This window comes from Doryrhamphus excisus, chromosome 3 (assembly GCF_030265055.1).
Source record: "Doryrhamphus excisus isolate RoL2022-K1 chromosome 3, RoL_Dexc_1.0, whole genome shotgun sequence".
NCBI classification, from domain to species: domain Eukaryota; kingdom Metazoa; phylum Chordata; class Actinopteri; order Syngnathiformes; family Syngnathidae; genus Doryrhamphus; species Doryrhamphus excisus.
Genome location: NC_080468.1, coordinates 7,436,661 through 7,462,708, shown reverse-complemented (window position 1 = coordinate 7,462,708; position 26,048 = coordinate 7,436,661). Strand labels below are relative to the sequence as shown.

Genomic DNA, 26,048 nt, shown 5'->3' with positions numbered 1-26,048 from the left:
TATATATAATATATAAGTGTGAATGGGGGGTTTACCTGTAACTGTCGCTCCTTGTCCTGCAAAGAGTTTTTCAGCTGTGAGACGATTTTCTCGTTTTCCTGCATTACACTGAGTCTCTCTGCTTCGGCTTCCCTCAGGACCGCTTCTTTAGCCTGCAACTCGGAACGAATTTTCTGAAGGGTGCTGCGCAGGTCCTGCAGCAGAGAGAACTGAGAGCGTAAGCATGCTTCATCATTCATACGGCTAATAATGCTGCTTTAATCACAAACCTGATTGTGTTTTTCAGTCTCTGCCCTGTGCTGCAGTGCCTCTTGGAGGTCAGCGGTGAGTCTGTCTTTGGAGCGAACCAGATCGTCACCTTGCCGCTGGCTCTGTCGGAAGCTCCTCTGGCTGGCCTCCAACTCTAGCCCCAGAGAGAAAAGGGAGCTTTGCACTCCAACAAGCTCTCCCTGGAGCTGGGCTAGCGTCACTGACTCGCTGACCCCCTCTGGAGCCTAAATAGAGAAAGGACACATACAGTTTCATTACTGCTTCCTGTTAAGGGGTAAACAGTGGACCCATTTCCTGTGCCCTTTACAGATATGGCTTTATTTGGGCTCCTCATTAACTAAAATAACCCACATACTGTTGCAACTTGGCAACCTAAAAGTATTAATTTTTCATTTTTATAGAAATCACTGCTGTAATAGTGATTATGATGGTAAACAAAACAATAACAAGTGGAATTAACTATACAACAATAATGCACTAGGGCCATACCTTGCTTTGTGCAAGCTGGCTGCGGTGGGCTATCTCTCGCAGCTTATATAGTGTAGAGTTTTGTCCCTCGATCAGCTGATAGAGCTCCTGGGCCTTGGAGTAGAATTTATTATTACTGAGAATGCATCCATGAATCAAAAAACATTTATACAAAGACATTCACCTCTGTGTCTTTGGTACTGATGGACTCTGTAAGGTCTAGGATGGTTCTTTCCTGACTCTGAGCGGCCTGGCGGAGGGAACGCAGCTCACACTCCATTTCGCTCAGCTTCTCCTGCAGCTTCTACATATAGAGATTGGAGGGGTCATTGGGTCAGACTCGAATATAAATGCATTCCTCGGAGTATATGAGCGTGTCCTACCAGATTATTGGCCTCGCTCTCGTGGATCTTGGCCTGTAGGGACTGGACCTGCAGCTGGGCCTTCTGCAGCTCGTTGACGCACTGCCCGGCTGCACACTCATACTGGTTCAGCTGGCTCTGCTGCTCCTCAACAAGGTTCTGGAATTGAACGAGAGAGGTGAGTCAGGTCAAAACCAGAAGGAAAAAGACATTAAATGTAGACAAGTATTGGACATGGTGAATAAAAACTAAAAATGCAAGGCATTGCTGATGGATTGCATAATGGTTGTTCAACATTTAAAAACATAACTGCAATTTGTCAGGAGGACATTGCCTCCACTACACGCATGAGGTAGCACGCCCTGAGGGCTCTATGCGACTGTTATGTTTGCATAACCCACATGTGCACTCTCCTACACTACAAGTCAGTTCTAATTGTGATGCCTTTGCTGACACGATTCTTTTAAAACCCACTAGCTCACATAGTTTCAATAATGCGGGGAATTACTAGCAATTTCTCTTAGTCATTGGTGGCGTGATATTGTGTGGCTCGTTCATCCCCAAGGGTTGTGGATAAAATTAGGCCAATACTAGAGTGTGCTGGCTTCAACATCAACCCAACCACAACCTACTTACACCAACAAGCTCTGAGATCACATGATCTTACTGTGGCGGGCCAACACACTGAGTTTAAAAATGAACTACTGGGGATCAATTTTTGTTCTAATGTCCTGTTCGTAAGAGAAATCACGTCAAGCAATTGGAAAATATGGAGACACGGTTGCTTAGTTTTTTGGAATTTTAAATGGTAAAAAAGTCTGTGTTTTAAAAATAACAATAACCTTTTTGTTGCATGCGCTGTCTGTCTCTCTCTCTCACACACACTAGGCAATTAGGCCATTCCGTGTCTGAGAGCTTACAGACTGCTAATTTGATATATTCTCCCTCAGACACACAACACAATGTCTGACAACTTTTGCTTACTTGCTGCGATAGATGGATTTCAGCAAATGAAGGTTTGTTTTTGTGGAATTACCGAACAAGTATTTTTTTAAACATAATTTTTACCTTTAAGTCCCTAAAAATGTTTTGTTGTAGAATACTGCTTTTTATTACTATGCCTTTTCCTGAAGCAACGTTCTTCGGGGCTCGGATTGTCTAGAGTGAGAACTTTTTTGTGAGAAGCCACTATACTTTCATCAAAGACAGAAAAATATATATTTTTAATTTTAAAAATGCTCTCTCAGAATGTTCTGAAGTCCTGTTTCACTGCCAGTGTCATATTAAGTACATTAATGTTGCTTGGAGGAGTAGAGCCACAGTGTGGCTGTCGCTCAGCTTCCCATAGCTGATGTCATGGTCTTCTTCTTCAGACACCAAACTAGCTGAGTGAATCATTTTGACTCAATTGCTTCAATATAATTATTCATAGGTTGTCATTCCCATCTTGTGGTAGTAAACACTCTCCGTTGGTTCTTCCGGGTGTTATACCTGATGCGGCTTTGGAGTAGGATACCCTTTGTAAACATCCTCCATATAATCATGTATATCAGCCAGGTTAAGATCCTTGTCAGCCATGATGTCCAGTTGGATCAGGGGGGCCTCCAGCTCAGGTGTTGGCACATGGTTGAATCTTTCAGCAACAGGAGTTCCAAAGTTCAGTCCCAGAATTGGATCTGGGAAGTCCATCCTTCCATAATTGGCACTGTGTCTAAGGAGTACTGGGAGTTTACTGCCCTTGGAGCTTGGGACTGGCCGGTGGACGGCATAGCTCTGGAGCAAGCACAGAGCCAAGGAGAGATTTGGCACAGGGCAGGATTTACCTTGTGGAGCTTGCTCAGAAAGGGAGTCAGATATCTGGTCTTGTACTAGTCCATCTGTTGTTCCTCCAGGATGAGTGTAGTCCTCAGTTGTCTCCAGGGATGCTATGGATGGGCTGGAGCTGACTCGTCCAGCGAGAGTGCGGTCGCTATCTGATGTCCTAGACACTTCCTGAGATCCAGGAACCAGCGTCAGAGAGGAAGGCGGTTCATCTTGCTCATCTACGTTGCCTTTCTCTTCTACTTCTGGACCCCCACCACTACCTCCAATGACGCTGGCTGAATATCTAGTTGAAGGACCACAGGATGTGCTCCGTGCGAGCTTCCTCGGTACCTTACAAACAGCTTCGTAGTCAGAGTCTGTCACGCGCAAATGGGAACACCCGCGACACCTCCTCGGAGTGCAACGATGAGATCCTGTGACCTCTGACCCTGGCCCAGCAGAGGACTGGTGGTGATGGTGGCTTTCCATGCTGTCATCAGCCCATGACTCGTACAAAGAGTACACAAGGTCTTCCTGAAGCAGGGCACAATATTTGGCATGAGTAAGCCCAGAAATGTCCACCATCCCATCCCTTGTTGCTACTCCATCCTCTGTAGACGCAAGTGCGTTCTCATCATTGGTTTTCTTGTACAGGCCGCCGATGCACTGTCTAAGTCGGTGTTTCTCTTGCAGGAGACGCTGCAGGCGTTCAATGGAGAGGGCCTCCACGCGGGCGATGACTGTGTCGAAGCGGTACATGCGGTCCAGCATGAAAGTGCACTTGGAGCAAGCGAACTCCCCTCGCCCGTCCCGGGTCAGCTCCCGGCCGAGGGCGTGAGACAGCAGCACCTGCAGGTTGAGCTTGGCAGTGGGGTGGAATATCCATCTCCGCTGGTTGCCGTAGAGATCTCGCCCGCATATGCGACATGTCTCTTTCATTTTGAGGTCCAGCATTGAAGGTGCCAGAAAAAGGCCTGCCACTTATGAATTGCTGTACACACAAATGTACATTATGTTTGCGCTTTTGGGGTAGAGTTCAGCACATATTTTCATTTAACCTTGGCCAGGACAGGAACGTGAACATTAGGCTAGATGCATCCTCTCCAGCAGGTGTTGTGTCCCTTAGCAACGGACATAGTGACGTATTGTTAAAAATATCACCAATCCTGTTGAATGAATTACATTTAAAAGCGATTTCATCCGTTCCTTCACCAGCAAGGATCCTCCGAGGCATTCATTCAACGGACTATGACGATCTGTTCCGCTAATGGCTTCATTGTGACGGCGAACAGTCCACCGCCCTTTTAACACGGACACAAGGCGGAAGAAGGCACACCGGAACCATTCCTCTTCTTCCCAGAAAACGTTGGCGACAAAAGGCGAAAGGTTGGCTTCATTTTACAAACCGCCTTTAACAACGACGGTCAGGTGCTCTTGTGTATCCCGAGATCTTCCGGAAGATAACGACGAGGCTGCCTGAACAAGACCTGCAGCACCGGAGCAAACCATTCTCAAGAAAAAGGGGGGTGTTAAAAATCCATGCAGCTCACACAGGCTACCTCTTTCATCTTAAACCTCAATAATATGCTTAAATCTATGAAAACAGAGCAGCATAAAACACACCAACGTGCAAACACGTGATAAGTTATTCTTATTTTAAGTTATGAGGAAATAAACACAGCTGCTTTCCCCCTCCTTTATGTGCGCTTCTTCCTCAATCCCAGTTGGCACAGCTCACTCAGCTCGCCCGTGAAGAGAGCTCACTGTAACATTAATAACGCTCTATTAAATGGAAAGCAAACTGCAGTATGTATAATTATCTCATGTTGGATATATCCTGGTGGGGAAACGTCTTTATCATAACAGCAGTCCATGTTTTCGTAAATAAAAACATCCATATATTAGATCATAGTGATGCTTTATAAAAAAAAAACACTTTTACTGCAAATTCCATCCTTTCCAAAAAGCATCAGTTCAGTTTTTATTTTTCTTGTCTCCATGGTGCAAATGTCTCAACAATGACTTGGTTGTAATAGTCCAACAATAAAGCCTTATGTGCGGTAATTTTATTTGTTGTGACTTTCTCACAAACATGCAGGACGAAAACCCATTATTCTAAATAGTTCAATTTTATTTTCCTGAGATCTAGAAAAGTACAAGTTACATTATATTTGCATTAAATAATAAAACAAATTGTCTTGTGTGACAGCAACATGTCACCGTTTTGCCTGAAAATGTTTATATTATTATGTAATGTGCGTTGCCGTAGACAGAGGTATTTAGTGCTGTAAAACTTTGCTTTACATGGACACAGGAGGACATCATAACAACAGCTAATGTTTTTGGTCATCCTGTATTCCACCCATCTATCCATCCACTTTCTATGCCGCTTATCCTCACCAGGGTCGCGGGTATGCTGGAGCATACCAGCTGTTTTTGGGCGAGAGGCGGGGTACACCCTGGACTGGTCGCCAGCCAATCACAGGGCACATATAGACAAACAACCATTCACACTCACATTCATACCTATGGAAAATTTGGAGTCGCCAATTAACCTAGCATGTTTTTGGAATGTGGGAGGAAACTGGAGTACCCGGAGAAAACCCACACCCGGGGAGAACATGCGAACTCCACAGAGATGTCCAAGCAGAGATTCGAATTCAGGTCTTCCCGATCTCCTGACTGTGTGGCCAACATGCTAATCACTCTCCACCGTGCGGAATCACCTTTTTGCAGGCATAAGTACTGTGATTTTCCAATATTGAGCCAAATGGTGCTCAAGCAGATGGTCACAATCTAATGCTGTCATTGTTGCACAAATGCAGCAGGAAGTAATAGTTTGGCTTTATGTCAATGCGTTCTCACACAATTTTGTCTAATGTCGTTTGTCCGTCCTATGTGCCCTAGCAACAGTTGCCCTTTCAACATGATACCCCCCTCTTCCTGCCATCTAGACATTGATTGGGCTCTAAATGGCTATGCTGTCTGGGGAACGTGTTAAGAGCTCTTGCGGTGAGTGTCAATCTGAAACATCAACAACTTGATATCCGCGTCTGTCTGGCTTGCCTGTCGCTCCAAAAGTCAACCTGACTTATTGACAAGTCGACTGAAACCAGAGTCAGTGAACTCTGAGCGAGCAAGATGCCAGCTAGAATGCGTGCACATATGACAGGGGAGACCTCACTGGAATGTGTACACAGATACACAAGCACAAATGTAAACTCTGTTTTATCTCTGTAAACGCCACTTGACTGAAGAGATTTCTCCTTCTGCTCTGTTGAATGTACCGTATATAGCCCAAATATATTACACTTGACCTTTCAAACAATTCCTCTTATGTGTACAGCAACATCTGGCATAAACAAGGTGAACATCAAACATTTGCATTTTTCACTCCAAATGGATTTGTATGTTAAATTGCATGCCAAACCCAGCATGGCATGTGTTACCATGCAGTCTACCGTCCTGCGGAATGGAAAGAAGACACTGTAGGGTATTGTTGTTATTATTTCAAAGTAATAACTCATGTCTGTGGCTCACACTGATGAGAGATGTGAACTTTAAAAGAAGAAGAGACATGTGCCCTTGGAGATTTCAGATAAAGCTGTGATTGTAATAGGAGCTGCTACTTTGTGTGATTATATAAGCCATATAACCCATAAGAGATGGGCTCTACTCTTTATGGAGGAGTAATATAGAGCTACACTGAGAAGAAAAAAAAATTATGATGCCACAAGAATAAAGTTGCGATTTTGTGACCAATCTAATAATAACATGCTGAAACTTGTTTGTTTTGATTTGATAAAGTAATGTATTTATTTCGCCCTTTCATTCATCATTTATATGCATTTTGAATTGTCTGTTGCATGTGAAATTACAATTATAAAAATATAATAAGTCTGTTACGTTGAGTAAGTTTGTGTTAACATTTTCGGCTTTCAGGAAGGGATTAATTGGGTTTATATTATTTCTTATGAGAAAAGTTGATTGAGTTAATGTCTGTTTTGGTTAGAGTTGGACCTTCTGGAACAAATTAATGATGTTAACTAAGGTTCCACTGTATTATCATTACATCGGCTATCGGCTAACATTTTGGCTTTATCATTTACTTTATTCTGTAATATTTTCCATGTGGCCGTAATACTTCTTACTAACTGTGTTTATTTGTTAGCTTTTTCAGTAATATATTATAATAAATGGTGTTCCAAGCCTGAAAGTGCTATTTTGTTGCCTCGCCAGGAGGAGGCCAACTTTGTCAAATTTAGCATCTGACCTTCAACTAGGGGGAATTTGACACGTCTTGAGATTCAGCAGAGCTCTCGCAACAAAATGTGAAGGCTCATGAACATCAGTTATTTTTCAACACACATATTTGACTCACCTGCATTTCCTGTTCAATGCGTAGCCTCTCTTGGCCGAGCTCCTCCTGATAGAACTACGATGAAGATAGAAGATAGAACTACATGAATGAGAGGAAAATGTTATTGCATGTGCACAATGAAGAAGCACCAGTAATTACTGTACAAATGCATGACGGTAGACGACCGCAAAGTACACCATCTGGTACCCTGCAATATGCATATGACATGTACCCTAATGGCTGTTCAACAAAGAATCATACTCCCAATAGTAATACTATATATTGTACAATATAGTATGTGTATTTTTCAAATAAACGGAGCCTAAAGACTTACGTTTTTACAAAGGCCTTTTCTTAGCCTTTTTTTAAAATATATAAATACCTTTTGTTGTGTTGTTTTATTGCTTCACTGTAGGTTTTATGCTTTCTTTGTAGCACTTTGAGATCTCTGTAATGTAAAGTGCAATATAAATAAATATATAATATATTATTATTATTATTATTATTATTATTATTAAATAGTTCTACTGCCACCTAGAGAGGCTTGCCGGGTCGTCTTTTAATTTAACACACGTCACATTACAAAGTATGTCCTCTTACCTAATGCAGGGTTAAGAGTTCATAACTTGAGATGAAACATACATAACTGAGATGAACATAACTGAGATGAAAGTGTCATCCACTAAAGCTCTAGAGATGCTGGCAATAGCGGTAAACTCAGCCACCTGTTCACATCAGTGTGTGTTTGTTTAATAAGTTCCCTTTGACCTACACGATCAGCTGTTTAAATAAGTCCAAAGGAATGTGACATACGCTGCTTCAGGAGCCCCTTTCCACAGAAGAGATCTGCCCAGAAGAGCCACGATGGCCAGAGTGGAATGTGGTAACATTAGAAGGCTCATTTTAATTCTGCACTGTTTGACTGACTGGTTCTCAGCATCATAAAGTGAAGATATACAGCTAATATACAGCAGACATACAAGCAATGTGAAGCTCAATGTGAAGTGTCTTAAAGGGCCGGTGTACCTCCACATCCTTGTCCTTCTGCAGCAAAGAGGAAGACAGATTGTCAACCTGCACTTCCAGCTCTCCCACCCTCTGTGTAAGGGTCGTCTTCTCCCCACTCAGCTTTGTGATGAGGGCCTCCCGGGACTGAAGCTCTTTGGTCAGCTCCTCAATAACTCTGAACACACACAGAGGTTGGGTACTAAGTTAATAACTGTAAATAATAATCTACAGATATGGTGCCTCGTATAGTTAATACTTAACAGGAGACTGCGGACATCTGTAACTTCAATCAGAAATTGTTGTTTGTTAAGAACAACCACAAATTATTTTAATCTTTTTTTATTGAAAAATAGGCTGCTTTGTCCACAGAAAGCACATCTCATTCACCATAAGTCGGCAGTAATAGTAATACAGGCAAAATGAACAGCATCCATGTTCAAAAAGTTTATGGCTTTCATGCTTCACTGATAATGTTTTTTCATTAAGCGTTGACTTTTCTCACTTTGTTTGGCGGTCCTTCAATGCACCATAGTTGCTGTTGCTGTAAAATGCACCGTGATGCCGATTCCATCTGTTCATCAATCATCTTACATTATCATTCCTTTTTGGTTAATACCTTTACATCTTCTAATTTAAAATGAATATGAGCTGAATCTACCCTAATCTTATAATTGATGCTGTGGCCCATAACCGGGGGCAGGGAAACTTTGGGGGTCAAGTCACTTAGGGTTGACCTGAAATCGGAGAACAATGTCAATGTGAAGCTAGCAGGGCGACCTGCGTTGGTGTGTTAAAAATAGACATTTTTATGGGGGTCTCAAATACTCGACATTTGCCGGTGGCGGTTCCGGAGCGCGCCCTCTACAAAAAGTGGGGCTCTACTGCCCAGACAACAATGCTATCAAAACACCTGCCAAAAATCATGCCAGGCAAGGACACTTTGTAGAGAAACACTTCACGTATGTGCAGTATCATCCTTGGTCTTAACAAAACCTACAGTGTTATTGAGGATTAAAAATAAGTGAATACATGGCATCTGTCTTTGCTGGTTGTAGATGTGGTCTAGTAAATGCATACTTTAATAAAGAAATGATAAAATAACTTGTTTTGAAAGGTTTACATTTTCAGGCCCCCACGAAATTATCATGTAAATAAACACATGTTCACAGTTAATAATGTTGTAGTGTACATAAAGGGTCTGTTGGTGCTTTTCACCTGTCTTTGTTGCTGTTGCTTGGGGCCAAAATGTCGGGAGGCCTCTCATCCACAGTATTGTCCTCCATGGGGGCATCCAGGGACTGTGACCCAGACTGTGACCCAGCCAGCGTGGTCGTCCTCCCCATATCACTGCGTGCTAACTGGGCCTCCTTGAAACACAGAAACCGCCACGGTTGAAGGCAAGATAAACATATGTGTGAAAGTGTAAAGTTGTTATAAACACGCCAACCTCCTGCAGGAGCTGTATCTTGGTCTCGAACACTTGCTGTATTTGTTCGATTTCCTGCTGTCTCTCCTGACAACGTCTCTGCACCTCGGCCTCATTGTGGTTGGTCAAGCTCTCTGCTGCCGTGCTGGCAAAGAAGACAAATGATCAGTCAAGCTTAATGCATCATAAATTAACACGCATGGACACATTCAGTCTGAGCCTAAAAAGTCCATATGAAGTCATCATTTATTTTCTGGGATACTCAACACTGCTCCACTTATAGCTAAGCTAAGATGAATCAAGAGGCCAGACACTTCATATAGGCTTTTATTACCTTGGTAAATGCCATGTCTAACGTGTTGTTCACAGTCGTGTATTTTTATACGACATACCACATACACTCCCTCTGGACACATCATTAGGTACATAACCTAATGAGAGCCAATGCAAATTATGTATTGTCATGGTTTTATTTGTTTTAGACATGTTACAGAGTGAAATATCACATGTTTACACTTGCATCATCCAACATAATAAAAAAAAACGTACAAGGAGGCAGAGCAGAGATGAACCTTTAATTTAACAATATGATTATTTGGGTTGCCATATTTATTTACTTACAGGCGGTTCTTGTCTTTCCATGTTTTGTGTTATGAAGTTGTGGACTAAGCAGCATAGTGGTCTCATGAGTGAAACTTCCTCCCATTAAGGCTGTCTCTCCCTCACTTGCAACGCCCCTTACATTTTTTCATTACAATATTTTATATGTCCCAAGAACCAGATTTGGCCGCCGAAGACCAGGACGCCTCCCTGGTGAGGTGTTCCGGGCATGCCCAGCCGGGAAAAGGCCCCGGGGCAGACCTCGGACACGCTGGAGGGATTATGTCTCACAGCTGGCCTGGGAACGCCTTGGTGTCCTCCCGGTGGAGCTGGAGGAGGTGGCCGGGGATCGGGAAGTCTGGGCTTCCCTACTAAGATTGCTGCCCCCGCGACCCGGACCCGGATAAGCGGAGGAAAATGGATGGATGAATGGATATTTTATATGTCCACGTGTTTTGTGCACAGTGTATAATTTAGGTGCAAGTTCCGACTTTTACTAAAAGCTGCAGGAACATAACGTGTACGTACACTGAGGGACTCCTAAAAAAATGGGCTACAGTCATAAATATTAACCAACCACAGTGGCGTGAGCGTCTGTCAACATCACGTTGCAGGACTACGGCACCCTCCTTCAATTCCCGCTCCCAGAATGGCACACGCCACACTGTCGCCACGAGTACCCATTCTGGAACTTTGTCTATGTTGACGCGCCTCAGCACATGCAACAGCTCAAATAACTGGGATATTCTCAACCAGTCTCAGTAACGCACATAACTCTAAGTGGAATGGACAAGCGTCCTCACTGAGGACATTTGGACAGAGCACAAACAAATGTTTTTTCTTTTAAGAAGCGTCTTCGTATTATAGCAGAAATAGTCACCATGGCTGTTTTTGCATGGCAACAGTCTAAATAAAATAGGGTAGATGGTATTCCAAGGGTTTCTATTTAAATTGTCTTTCCCGCTTATCATGAAAATGACTTCACGTCACATATTTGCAGATAGTGTGACACTAAAACATATGAAGTGATAACAGTAACTTAAATAGGTCAGTAATAAGACCCAGTTGGGACGTTATAAGCCACCACATGTTGACCTTATAGACCCATCTCTGTTGATTTCAGCACCAGTAAAATGACATTTTTATATCTTATCTTAGTTTAAACCTCTAACGAAAAATGCAAATGTGGTATTTTCCTGTTTCTGATATCACCAACAATGTTGTACAATTATTACTACAAATGTAAATAATGTGTGTGAACTTACAGGGCTTTGTCAAGAAGCTGCTGTTTTTCTTGGAGCTCCTGCTTCAAGCTCTCTACTTCCACCTTCAGTTCAATGTTCTGCAACACACAAAAAACACACACAATGTGGCAATCCTTAGTCAAGTCTGATGGGGTAGTAGCAGGCAGTAAAAGTCACATGATCAGGCAATAATTCCAGTACTGTACTTATCAAATCCATAGGATAAAACAGCCATCTCCAAAACAAATACAGTCAAACCTTGTTTTTCGAAAGCCCCAGCTTTTGGATGATTTTTTTTTTTTTTTTTACAAAACTTAACCATAATTTTTGGTTTTTGTACACTGCCACAGTTATTATACACTATTGTTAAGAACAAAGAGACACACACTCACATTACAGTATACATTATGTGTATCTTGGGTACTGTATCTATCACACAGCTATATATTTATATACCTAAGCCCACAGCATTTTCTGTTTCACTATCCTATCATTATGGAGATTATGAATGTAGAATGTAGGCACATCAACATTATAACCATTTTTGCATTGTTGTCTGTGTCCTAATATTTAGCATGGACAAAGTAACAACTCATTTGGAGTCAAGTTATTGTTATATTAAGTGACTCTAAAGCCATGTTTCACGATTTTATCATATCAAGACTGTTTGTCTGTTATCAGTCCGTATTTTACCGTGCTATTCTTTAAAAATAGCAAAGTGTCTCCATGTGCAGAGTGAATGAGAGCCGGTGTTGGTGTTGTGCATCATCAGTTATAGTTGGTATATTTAGAGCAAGGAGAATTCACGGCAGCTCTGATACTTATCTTCTGTGGATCATAGGTTAAACTCTGCCGTTTGTTTACCTGCTGCGGGACACATTAGTAGCAATCAGGGCTTTTAGACCTTGCCAGGGGATAGAAGATGAACATTGAGGAAGAGAGACAGGGGCTGATTTTTTTCCATTCTGGACCTCAGGATCTATAGCTGAGATCAGATAGCAGTGCTTATTTGCTTATTGGTTTTAAAGCCTGTCATTAGACTCAGATCTATAGATTGACCACTTCCTGTGTTTTCTTCCTCTTTCACGTGTCTTTTTTAGTCTTCGACAAGCTAGATATACCAACTCAGACTCAAGACTACGTTTATCCAGCCATCTAAACAATTAACTTTTTGTAATATTGAGTGAGTCCAAGGAAAACAGTAAATTGCACATAAATGGGAGGAATGTAGTTACTGTACTTTATTGATCCCAAAATGTGACAGCAAAGTGGACTGTGCATGTGTGTGTGTCAATAACATGGTCATAAAAAACAGGTCTATCTATATATAGACAGGCGTCACCTGCTATTTTGGCCCCTGTTGGTCCTCCAGCCCTCAGCAACAAACCCTTGAATAAAGCATGCAGAGTCAGGAGCCTTGTGTCAGCATTTCAATCCACTGTCAACCCGGATTATTCATGCAGATCACATGCTTACACGCACTGATTGATTTGGGAAAAGGACTCTAATTACTTATTTGCTCACAGCTCAAACGTGGGTCATGTCCTCTCTTATTTGGACTCTCATGCAATGGCATGTGAGTGTAGTCTGGCTAAAAATAGTGCATCAAGCTTCCAGAGGGATCGCTATGTACCCACCTTGACTGTGCTCTGTATCAGTAAAATGTTTACACAGCGGGCACGCCGGCCAACAACCCAGAGCTGCTCGCAAGTATAGAACAAAGATTTAGCCGCCAATCATAAAGAGATTAGACTGATAAGAGTGAAAGTTTGCAAAGACAAAAGATTAAAATCCCATGGGTGGGATGGATGTACTGATATGTGATCTGGTCACACAGTCACTCTGGGTATGTGTGCATTGTTCAGGATATTCATTCAAATCTGACTCATCAGACACTTATTTGTCTAAGATGGAATAACTGCAGTATTTGATAAGGTCCAATGTAAGAACTGTTTTGTTGCAGTTGTGTAAGATTACACTGTATCTCACTCAGGGTGTATTAATCCAGCTATTTTCTATACTGCTTGTCCTCACTAGGGTCGCTGGAGCCTATTCCAGTTGACTGTGGGAAAGAGGCGGGGTACACCCCGGACTAGTTGCCAGCCAATCACAGGGCACATATAGACAAACAACCATTCACACTCACATTCATACATATGGATAATTTAGATCTCCAATTTACAGAACATGCATGTTTTTGGGGGCTGCATGCAGCCTTACAGCTCCGAGTCCCGAGTTCAATTCCACCCTCGGCCATCTCTGTGTGGAGTTTGCATGATCTCCCCGTGCATGCGTGAGTTTTCTCCAGGGACTCCAGCTTCCTTCCACATTCCAAAAACATGCTAGGTTAATTGGTGACTCCAAATTGTCCATAGGTATGAATGCGAGTGTGAATGGTTGTTTGTCTATATGTGCCCTGTGATTGGCTGGTGACCAGTCCACGGTGTACCCCGCCTCTTGCCTGAAGACAGCTGGGATAGGCTCCAGCATCCCGCAACCCTTGTGAGGATAAGCGGTAGAAAATGAATGAATGAATGCATGTTTTTGGAATGTGGGAGAAAACCCACACAAACACCCGGGGAAACTGCAAACCATTATATTCCCAGTCTCCTGACTGTGTGGCCAACATACAAACCACTAATCCACTATGCGCCGGTGTGTTAATGTTGACCATCATTAATTATGAGTAACATAGTAGAAACATCAACAGTCCACCATTGAAAACTACAAACAACTGTTAAACTCTCCATGAAATTATATTACACTTCATAACATTACATGCATTTTGTGTCAGATATATCAGCAATTATTTTATCTTCTAGAATTGCAATCAATTACTCAATGACTAATCGATTATCCAATGAATCGATAACTAGTTCAGTATTCAATTCTGAACCACAAGATGTTTGGTTTATATTGATTTGGTAACAAATATGTGATTTTATAACAAACCTTTAGCTATGCTCAAATCCTCTAATAACAAAAGAAAAAAATATGAAGGAAATATGTCATACAGTCTCTTTGTTTTGGTGGGTGGAGGCGGGGCCGGTAGCATACACACAGAGTGCAGAAGAGTGGAACAGAGTAGAAATTAAATTTGTAATATAATGTCATATTTATTGTACTTTTCATAAAGTTATGTTAAAATGTCGTCTCTTTCTTATAGACTCAATCTTGTGTCTCCTGTCAATACCATATAGAAATCAAACTTGGGATATTTTGAGACACAAAAGGCTTTCATTGCAGTTTTGAATCATCTCACAACACGCACAATAATAATAATTCTAATATAATAATCATAATAACAACATGGGCTAATGTTGGGGCCGCAATCCACTCCAAACTAAAACTCCCTAAAATTACTTCTTGTCGTCCACACATTTATTGCAACACACAAATATCAGTCTTATTTATGTCTTAAATGGCGTATTGTCTCAGATTATGCCTTCTATATTGAATAATATTAGTGTAAAAGTGACTATAGGGGTGTTATATCATGTCTAGATGACTCTAATAATGTTGTGACGTCGAATAGGGAAACCCTGTCCTAAAAGAACACACGTTCACTTTTACAATGTGACTATGAAGATCAGTTTGAAGCTGTACTTTGCAAGGAGTCCCTTTTGTAGATACGCAGACTATTTCTACCTATTGTTGTATAGACATTTACAACAATAAATAAAGGCATACATAACGGCATTTCCATGGTACAAGGTGATGAGAAAATATTTTGTGTTTTCCTGAACACCAAAATGTCGACCCAAACACAAAAGTTCACACAGTGCATATAAATGAAGGTGCAATGAAAGACTTGTAAACACTTGCTGCAGCAAATGGCAGGATGTTGATGAGCGTGACAACTGGAGTTTGCTCAGACAAGGACTTCTGCAGTAGCGTCTCACCGGCATTAAAGTGTTTAAAAATAAGTGACTCATGTCCTATTTACTCACCGTTCGGTAGACATCTTCACTGCTCTCCTCGTACTTCTGCTGGATCCTCTCCTCCAGGAAGTAGATGCGCAGCTTGAGGCTGAAGTTCTCCTTCTTGAGGTCGTTCAAGTGCTGTGATAAAGTGCGATAACTGTTAGACATGGCCGTCAAAGGGCGTCCAGACGTCTTAACAAGTCCATTAGTGGTCAATCACGAAATGTCCTCCTTGGCTTCTCCATATCACCAAGGACAGCGAGCTATAAGCACGTGTCCCTCTTTTGCCTCTGGCAGCCCATTGTCAAAAGCACACACAACGGAACGAAAACACAATTACACAAAAACACACACACACACAATCTATGGGAGTTTTTGAGGTGCAGAGGGCGTCTCTGCAGCCCGGATGATCACAGATGCATCCATGTCAGCCTCATGGTGTGTTCTGGAGTGGCAAGGGGACGGGACAGGGGGCTTATTTTACAAGAAGACACATGCCCGGAATCCCAGACCGCCAGGGGAGATGGGTGGAAGTGAGGAGGAGGGGCAGGCGGGGAGGAAAGTGGCTCTTGGTTTACAGGCACTTGTGATATGATGGGAAGTCTCACTCTGCTGCAAAATCAGGAGTTGACACATACAAGGGGGATGGGAGAGAAGGGCAAATGTTTTCATTTTGTCTTCTTCCTTTTGTATACTATGGATATTCATGTTTACAACCATTTTCCCCTAATAATATTTTAATAGCTAAAAGCACCCTTTAAAGGAACAATGATTGACTTCAATTAATATTGCATTGTTTTGTATTTGTGATATTGTTTTTTCTGCCCTCTAGTGGCATTTTCATGTAACATCTCAGTAAAAATATCTACATTTACTGTATAAACTCTTCTGGTCCGAACAGACCCGCATTAAGTTGTTTTGGATGAAAGGAACCTACAGAGTGGTTAGTTAAAATAAATGTCAAATGAAATTGGAGTTGTGCGCCCGCAGTGCTATTTATAGGGTGCCCTCAATCTCTCACTCTCTCATTTAACAACTGCTTATAATGCAATGCCTAATATTTAATAAGGTTTTGACAGTTTTGACTTGTGACTAAAGTGATGCGGTTACGTCACTATACTTCCTCTTCCGGATGTCCATTAACGTGTCCCATTACATGTCTGTTGATCAATTATTCAGACACACAATAGCATCAGACGCCAAACTTAGTTTCCACACGCATTAGGGATGACATCATTGGTGGAGCATTAACACACAACACCTTCACGTCCGTGCACACACTCGCTGTAACTCGCTTACAACGGATTTGGACACGCATCTTAATCAATAGATAAACCAATCAGGGTTTCTCTACTTCAGTCTCAGTTGTACATCATAACAAGACGCTTTGGGAAAGGTCCTTTTTATATCCGGTTGAAAAAGCAAGATCTTTAATTGGCCATTTAGTACATATTGTTTAGCCATTACATATACTACATATTTACAGTAGCTCATATTATAATACATGTTCATACTGTTTTAAATCTTAATCATATGACATGTAGTATCAATCAACATATAATAACATTCATACTTATGGAATATCTAGATATTTGATGTATCCATCCGTCTTTAATACATGTTACAAGAAGTGTGCATAATAATTGATTAATTTGATGATAAGACTTATTTGGAATTGATTAGGTTGTTTGTCTATATGTGCCCTGTGATTGGCTGGCAACCAGTCCAGGGTGTACCCCGCCTCTCGCCCGAAGACAGCTGGGATAGGCTCTAGCTCCCCCGCGACCCTCGTGAGGAAAAAGCGGTAGAAAATGAATGAATGAATGGAATTGATTATTGATTAAATGATACCAGCATTTGCTTTTGAAAATAAAGTAAAATTCCTGACAAATAATGACAATATATGGGAGCTTCTCTGGGAAAAAGGAAGGGTTGATAGGTATGGCTTCTGGCCATGTCCACATGAATATGGATATTTTAAATAACTCAGAAAGGCACAAAAAAAATATGCATTCATGTGTCCACACGCAAACGAAGGATTCTGTCCTTAAAAATGGTAAAACTGTTCAGAGTGGAGATTTTCAAAAATGGAAAGATAAAATTGGGCTTTTTGGTTTGTGTGATCAAAAATGGGCCACATTATTTGACATTTTTTTAAATTTCATTTAACAACAGAATCTTAAATGAACCTCAAGTGACACTCCTTTTCAAATCATACATACATTTGGTATTCTTTGAATTGAGACGCAAGTAACGGCCATGAACAAATACGAATGTGAATTCATTCATTTTCTACCGCTTATCCTACTGGAGCCTATCCCAGCTGTCTTTGGGCGGGAGACAAGGTACACCCTGGACTGGTCGCCAGCCAATCACAGGGCACATATAGACAAACAACCATTCACACTCACATCGCCAATTAACCTAGCATGATTTTGGAATGTGGGAGGAAACCAGAGTCCCCGGAGAAAACCCACGCATGCACGGGGAGAACATGCAAACATGCAGGGTGGAATTGAACTCGGCTCTCCTAGCTGTGTGGCCTGCACGCTAACCACTCGACCGCTGTGTAGCTGTGAATGTGAATGTTTGGCCAAATAATAATAAACTCTAATTGCTTGCTGTCAAGAGACAACACTGCATGGTCCACAAAACAATAATAAGAGGAATATTTGCCTAGATGGATCTTACAAAAAAAATGTAATAATCCAAGACAAGGAAAGTGGGCCATGTTGGAGCCCAGGGGAGACTTGGGACACCCAGGGTGTTTTCCATGTGATACCCTCAGCTACAGGTGATCTAATTTTCTTGACAGGATTTTAAGACCTTTCACTGCATGTGCAGTTTGGTTGTCATCTTGGATAGAAATTGCACTAAAGGCACAAGCCATGTTTCCACCGTGCAGTAAACAATACAGTGCAGTGCAACAAGTCCTAACTGTTATAATTCACAGTGTTTTTTAAGAATAGCCCATCCTTTGGTCATCCCATTCCATTCCATTCCCACTGTCTCATTGAAGTGACTATTCTGTATTCCAGTGGAGGGATACCAAAAACTGACACAGTATAGCTCAGTTATTTTGCAAGCCTTTAAAACCTTTGACCAGAAAAACGTATCAAAAAGGACATCAGTATTTAACCCTGTCGCAGTACATTGAGCTGCAAGATTTCAGCACAGAGCTCTCAAAAATCTTGGGCCACCTTGACACAAATTTTGCCCTCTGTAATTCGCTGTGGCAATGTGTGTCATTTAGATCAATGGTTCTCAACTGGTTTGGTTGCGGGATCCACCATCATCGCTCAATGACAAGCGGCGACCCATATTGTGGAATTTCAGATACATATTCAAAGCTAAACATAAACATGGCACAGACCAGCAAGCAAATAGCATAAACAAGAACAAGAGGTACATTCATGATCATCAGGCACAGACAGCACAGGTATTTTAGTTCATGTAACCATTGCTATTTAGGCAACAATTTGTGACAATTTACATCAATATGCATACTTTTTAAATAATAGACCACAAAGCAACAATTTATTTTTGAAAAACCGTGACATAAAGTGGCAATGGACGACTATTTCACTCCAGTTTATAATGAATCTACTCTTTGGCACACAACATTAAATACTATTGCAGGGACAAAATTTGTGCAAGTGTTAAATTGGCTTTAGGCTGTGTCTCAATTGGTGCACTTCCATACATCCATCATAACTCAAGTGGTTGCAATACACAATTGAGACAAAAAAGAAGAGGGAGCAACAGCACTGCACTTTCAACATTTGAGCTCCAAGGAACTACAAATGTAGTCTATATAGCGGGGGGGGGGGGGGGGGGGGGGCGCAAACTACAGTCCAGGGGCCACATCCGCCTCGCCAAGTGTTTCAATCCAGCCTGCCAGTTGCTTCCAAAGTAGCTTCTCACATCCAAACAACCACCTCACCCATGGTGCCAAACAAACACAAGTGAACAAATATGTGACACACAACTTCACCTACCCACTACACTTTCTGGGACGTAAAAAAAAGGGACGTTCACATCCTCTTTAAGAGTCTTGTGTGTTTTATCGTTCATATTGTATACCGCACATTCTTTATTCATGTACATTCCAGGCGTCTTATTCAACCCAATGAGGCCCGCCCACCACTAGTATATTGGAAGTATTGGACCTGAGACACAGCCTGCCTTCTTCGGAGACATTAGAGTAAGCAGCTTTATAATGTAGCCAATAAACAAAGTAAAACTTAGAAGGGCTGACCTGCTCAAACTGCTTTAGAGTGTGAGGCTGAAGAGGAGGAGAGTTGTCTGCTTCATCCCTACACAAATCTACAACAGATAAAGGGATGCATCAGACAAATATATATATTTTTTAATATATTTCTTAATATATAACAGGCTTACCTGTCATGGGGCCTGTGGTTTTAGATGATGGGTCCTCCTCCACAGCACTGTGGGAGAAACAGCACAAGCACAATTGTCAGTGGGGAACATACAAATGCACTTGTGTTTTTCTTTTTTATTTCTCAATTTGGCTTTGCATTATAGGGAACAATCTCAACATGTCGTGATAAAAGAACAACTTCTTTTATCAACAACTTAATTTTTATTTTTCTATACACAAAATAAGCTAAAAAAATAAATAAACAAATTAAGAATAAATAAAGACAATAAATCAATCAATCAGTAATAAATAAGTAAAATAATAATAAAACAGCAAATAAGAAAAACGTAAGAAACCAGAAATTATTTTTTTCAGATTCAAATGTACAGTATTAACAGTTATTTAACCTTTAACATGAACATTAATGAAACTTAATAATTTTACCCAATTAGCAAGTTAGCATCGTACTCAGGCCCACGGGCCGCGAGTTTGAGACTCCTGTTTTATACTATCAATATTATTGCTGTATCAGTATTATTTTTACACATACATAACACCAAAGAATGTTAGAATGCTACTTAAAACAGTTCCTGTACAGTTTAAATAAAGGTTTTAGATGGCAATAATTTGACGTGGGAAGAATTTGTTGAGATTTCCGTTCAACTGTACAAACAAAACAAATGAAAGTTTTACTGTTTTGACAATTATATTACACATTGAGGTGCATCTGCCACAAGAATCCCATCCCAACTTTGTCATTAAAGCCATGACTTTTATTTGCTTATTGCCAAGAAACTGCAGATCTGTTCTCTTTTCACATGTACAATAGGATCTCATTTGCACCTCTGTGAAGACCTCATCAAAGAGGGGTGAGGGAAACCCAGCAGGGAACATTTGGAGGGATAAGCTAGCCCCTGCTAGTACAGTGTGCTAACTAGCACATTATGCTGGTAATAAATGGCAGTGTATTATATTAAGGCATCATGTTCAGGCCTGCTACTTTTACACATATCTGCTTTAAAGCTACCCCATGCTATTGATGCATGTCCCTACATGGTAAATTCCTCACTAGAACAGCTGCAAAGAGGACAGGTTGCTGCATGCCTGAGCTGTAGAAGTCAACTGCAGGAGTAGACTAGAAATGTCCCTCATGCTACATATCAAGATAAAAATAGCACCACAGTCGTGTTGTATGTGCCACAATATCACACGTCTATGGATTTACTGTACCCATGCTGTATTTATTTGAATTTCTGTTGCTTTTTGTTGCTTTTTTGTTATTTGTTGTAAATGGGTCACCAATAACCACAGGAGTGTAGCACTGAATTTTAATTTGAATATGACAAAAATGACGAATCTGCAGATCGGGTTGATGTGCTGTTGGAAATGTGCCGCAGCTTTGTCCGTATGGGGGCCTTGGGTATTCACGACAACCGGTTCAACAGTCAGGCACCTGATATTTTGCAATAACAACGCTGTCAGCATTCCGAAAATAGCAGAATATTGGCTAATTTGCGCGTTGTGTTCAAAAACCCGGCGAAACGTATTTTCCCCCTTTACGCACAATTAGCTTGAAAAGCAGCTCACCTCTCACACTCTCCCCACATCGGCGATGACCTCCAATCCATGCAAGTAATTCCTTTAAATCAACGGGTATACATGTTGCCTTTAAACCACACCGTGGTTTTCTCTCAGAGATACCAAGAAACAGCAGAGTGGAGCGCGTTGGCGCACCGTGCTGCTGCAGGAGGAGGAGGTTTGTTCACCCTCCATAGGGCAGCATGAAGTGGGCGGGTCCATACAAATATCAATAATAACCAATCTAGGCTAATATCGCTGATATTTTTCAGTTAATTTCCGTTTTTACCAGTTATTTAGCACTACAGTATTGTAATTTTAGCAAGAATATGGGACTTTTCTTGAAATGATGACATTGTCTAATATCTTTGTATTAAAGGGGGGGCATTATGCTCATTTGTGGCCTTTGTATTGAGTTGTGGACTCCTACAGAGCAGCTACACACAATAACCCGCACATAGAGCATTCAAGATCATCCAGAATTTGCACTTATTCCAGCCGTATTTGCTGGGATTTCCAAAAGGGTCTTTTAATTTATGCCACCCATGGCCCACCTTCGGGGACGCCCACTCCACTTTGATTGGTGACACTTCCAAGCGCTCCAGAGTACTTCCAAACTACTGCCACTACTTACCCCATTTTGTAATTTCCAAGCGCTCCAGAGTACTTCCAGACTACTGCCACTACTTACCCCATTTTGTAATTTCCAAGCACTCCAGAGTACTTCCAGACTACTGCCACTACTTACCCCATTTTGTAATTTTCATAATAAACGAATAAACCTTTTGGAGAGCTACTTTGAAAGCGGTTCGGAGCTACTGGTTGAAGACCCCTGACTTACTATGTATAAAGTGAAAGAGTAGTAACGTAGGTCCGCGATAACTGCAAGGAGACAACATTGGTAATGGAAATGTGGTCATTACACATTTCTTTGATTGTTTGATTGTTTTCTTTGAAAAGGCTGTTAGCAACTCCAGACATTGATGGGCTTGTAATTTAAGATGCAGAATAGACAATAACTTAACCATGTTAGTTCCCACTATACTGCATGGAGGAAATCAATGGTTTGATTTAGAATATATGGCTTTTTTTTGCAATAGTCATTTATTGACTGTCTGGAGTATGAGTGGGACCTTCATAGCAAACAACGCTATCACTGTTGCTGGGGAGTTATATATCCAACTGCCAACTTGAAAGTAACAGCTCCCGAGATGAATATCCGACTAACTTCACCATGTTAATACAGTTAATAGAGTAACGTGCAGTCTGGTCCACTTCCTGGCTAAAGCTAGCATTAACGTCAGCTAAAGTACACAGCATTAGTTGGCTTGATATTTGAATTAGCCACCGTATTCACAGTATAAAGTATAATTTATTCCCTGCTTCAATGCTAGCATAAGACCCACCTCATTTATTGTTTTGCTTTACCTGATTGGTTGAAAGAAGTCAGGTGTAGGGGTCATAAACAGGGCAGTAAACCGTGAAACCGAGAGTGTTTAATCCTGTGAGTGTCGCATCCTTATTTGCGCAATCCTCATTTTTTGCTAAGAAGTTCTGTCGCACACTGTCCTCGCGGTTGAAATGGATGAACTCGCCCCCCTCCTCCCGTTTGATGTTTGATGCCCTGGCCAAAGACCAAAGGTAGACACCGGAAGTTAAAAAAAAATGGTTCCATGAGTACCGGAAAGTCAGAACCGGTTCATGCTAGTTGCTCGATGTCCAACCCTAGATATAGGACAGACTTTATTCACGCCAAATTGTGGAAATTCCATGTTTTCAGTAGAACAGGATACAGTATAAATAAAGAAAAGTAAACATGACTTCATAAAAATGAACGAATTAGTAAAAAAAAAATACATTATTTACAATTGTGTGTTATAAAGTCTTATGAATGTGGAGAGGAATCGTGTCTCTCTGCATCAATATAAGCAAAATAACAATAAAGAGCAAATAACCTACTGCCCCGACATGGGTACGAGCAGGACCGAGTGTCAGGAGTCACATTAAACAGATGAGAACACTGGCAGACTGTGGCCGTGTGGTTATCACAATTTTCAACTGGTGTTTATTATTATTATTATTTTCATCAGGACCTGCACTGACTCTACAGAACCACTAGATGTCCTCCTAACACCAAAGCTTACCTTAACTATGCAACGAATTGCCATTAATGTCACATATGAACGTAGTGGTTAGATTTTTTCTTGCTCCTCTTTAAGTTCTTTTCCCAAACACCACGCGGGGTCCTGTCCTGGTCCCTCGTGGTTCTGTAGAAATAATCCAAATAGCAGGAGACTTCATAAAGTCTTTATCAGCCATCTTGTTCTCCTCAGCTCGGGCCATCTCCTGCAGTTCCGGCGTGGTTTCCGGACACCAGTCAGCCATAAATTTGTCTTTGGCTTCACAGTAGTTCACCACCACCTCCTCGGGCTGCTCCCCTAAAAGGCAGTCTAGGAGAAAAGAAATCCACTAGTTCTATTTTGCCATCATGAAATTAATAATCCTATTCATAAGAACAGTCCAATGTCTAATAAGTCCTAATAAGACAAGGTGTTTAAAGCCAAAGTATATTATTAAACTGTCACTGTCAATCAAAACTGAGCAACCTAACCCCTGACCTGCAAAGTCATGAATGAGGTCCTTGATGAGGTGACCAATGATAGCATAGAGAACCCCCAGCACGATGAAGATGGCCATGAGCAAGTAGAGCACATATGTCGGTAGGTGGATGGCATCCCTGGAAGGGGGAATGTAACTCTCAAACAGCACCACACCGTCTTCTTCTTTGTAACGGACCTTTAAGCTATCTACTGGTACTTCCATGGCTCTCAAGAGGTTTCACAAAGTTTCAGTCCAAGAAGTGCTATTCTGCTAGGGCAAATTCCTGAGTGATGAAAAGAAATATTGTCTAAGTTCTCCGGCTTGAGTCGCTGATGGTGTGCAATGTTGAGCCGTACTGAGGATGGAAAGAGATTAGAACAGCTTGGAACCCCTCAAGGTCAGATAGCGTGAGTACACTTGTTATATTAACCTATCATACTCCCTATTGTACTTTATTCATCATAAAGCAAGCACTACTTGCAGTCACAGGTAATTAAGATAATTCTAAGAATGAAATTCCAATAAAAATGCAATAATAAAGGACAAATGATAGACTGTTGGCTTAGAAGACATTTTGGGACACACAGCATTTAGACCAGATAGGACAGCTCTAGTCTGAGAGCTTGGTGCAGGAGCTCATCTATTAATCCATGTTTACTCTTTTTTTCTTGTTTTTTTTCATTTATGGAATGGAATGGCCTTTATTGTCATTATACATTATACATTTACTGGAAACCTTGGCTGAACGAATTCATGTTTGCAAACTAATATTAATGTTTTGTATTTATTAAACTGTTTACTAAAATGCAGAATTATATGTATTGTATTTTTTTATTTCATTGAGCACATGCACATTTTCATTAGAAGTAGTTATAAAACACTGGTCACCATATGAAAAATATATTTTATTATTGTAAGTCATTTTAAAAATAGGTATAATTTTATTTTTAATAATATAAATACAATAAAGGGTAACATATTCAGAATGTCAACAATAATAAAATATCATTGATATTTTTAATTATTCAATTCTATTTATTATAGTAATAAAAATAGAATTTACAATGCTTTCCAATACAAGACATTGACAAAAATTCAAAATATAATAGAAATACAAATAAACACAATGAATAGGTATTATCATAAATACAATAACAGAATAGATTATACAAATAGGCTTGAAATAATGTCTGTCTATCTATAATGAGGTTGATGTTGAGTAATGGTTTCCAAATGAGGTGTGTGTCATGAGCAGGTATTATACACACAGGAAGGAACATAACATAGATTAATAATGACGACAGATGAGACTAACTTGTATTGTTAAGCTGTTTATTGAAGAGAAGCTTGTAGTTGGACGTACTCTATAGGAACACATACTGTTACAATAATGGAGTACTTTATAACATAAGGGACAGGTTGTATTGTCATTATATGTTAGTAAGATGTTACTGTATGTACAGAGTAGTACATAAGAAAAATAAAAGGTTTTAGTTAAGCGTGACTAGATGATAAAAACTAATGTGATAAATTACAGGCCGGTATCATGAGGGGTCAGAGGGCAGGCAAAGATTACACAATGTGAAGATGTTCTTTTTTCTCCTGAGTCGGAAGAGATGGTGCTTCTCCTCGGTGGAGGACTGGATGAACAGTGGCTCTTTCTATCCCCACTTTGTGTCTCTCCATCATCTTCTCTTCTTCTTCTTCTTCATCTCCTTCCAGTGCACCTCGACCTCCTTCACTGTGATCTTCCACCGATTTTGGGCCAAGTATCCAGTCTGAGGAACAGAAATGTTTTTTTTTGTTTTTTTAATTCAACATTTGTGCCGTATCTAAACTTCCACAATTGCACTATTAGGTTACAAACTGTTGCTGAGTGAATCAACAGCACCTCTGCTGGCTGCAGATAAGTACTACAATTAATTGTGCACCGATTACAGTGGAAACTTGGTTAGCATCATTAATTTGTTCTCAAAGGTCTGACTCTAACTGAAACAGATGCTAACCGAATCTTTTCCTGTAAG

The 26,048-nt window shown here is 40.9% G+C and overlaps 1 protein-coding gene across 8 annotated transcripts in view; it reads right to left on the bottom strand.

The window, feature by feature from the left end:
• pde4dip (phosphodiesterase 4D interacting protein) overlaps positions 1-23,087 on the bottom strand; it is a 47,835-nt gene extending 24,748 nt beyond the window's left edge. For 2 of the 8 annotated variants that reach the window (XM_058066728.1, XM_058066726.1), the window contains exons 1-6: positions 2,592-4,415; positions 1,122-1,259; positions 923-1,042; positions 760-852; positions 270-494; positions 36-194 (exon numbers count right to left, since the gene is read on the bottom strand). In XM_058066728.1, coding sequence (XP_057922711.1) covers positions 36-194; positions 270-494; positions 760-852; positions 923-1,042; positions 1,122-1,259; positions 2,592-3,857 — 2,001 coding nt within the window. In that variant the 5' untranslated portion in view covers positions 3,858-4,415. Of the gene's footprint in view, positions 1-35; positions 195-269; positions 495-759; positions 853-922; positions 1,043-1,121; positions 1,260-2,591; positions 4,418-7,284; positions 7,339-8,289; positions 8,447-9,486; positions 9,639-9,718; positions 9,843-11,562; positions 11,640-15,491; positions 15,603-19,722; positions 19,791-19,865; positions 19,913-21,432; positions 21,485-22,851 lie in introns of those variants that run through there. The other 6 variants (XM_058066730.1, XM_058066731.1, XM_058066725.1 and 3 more) reach the window with 6 other exon arrangements.
• Between the last annotated feature and the right edge of the window lie 2,961 nt (positions 23,088-26,048).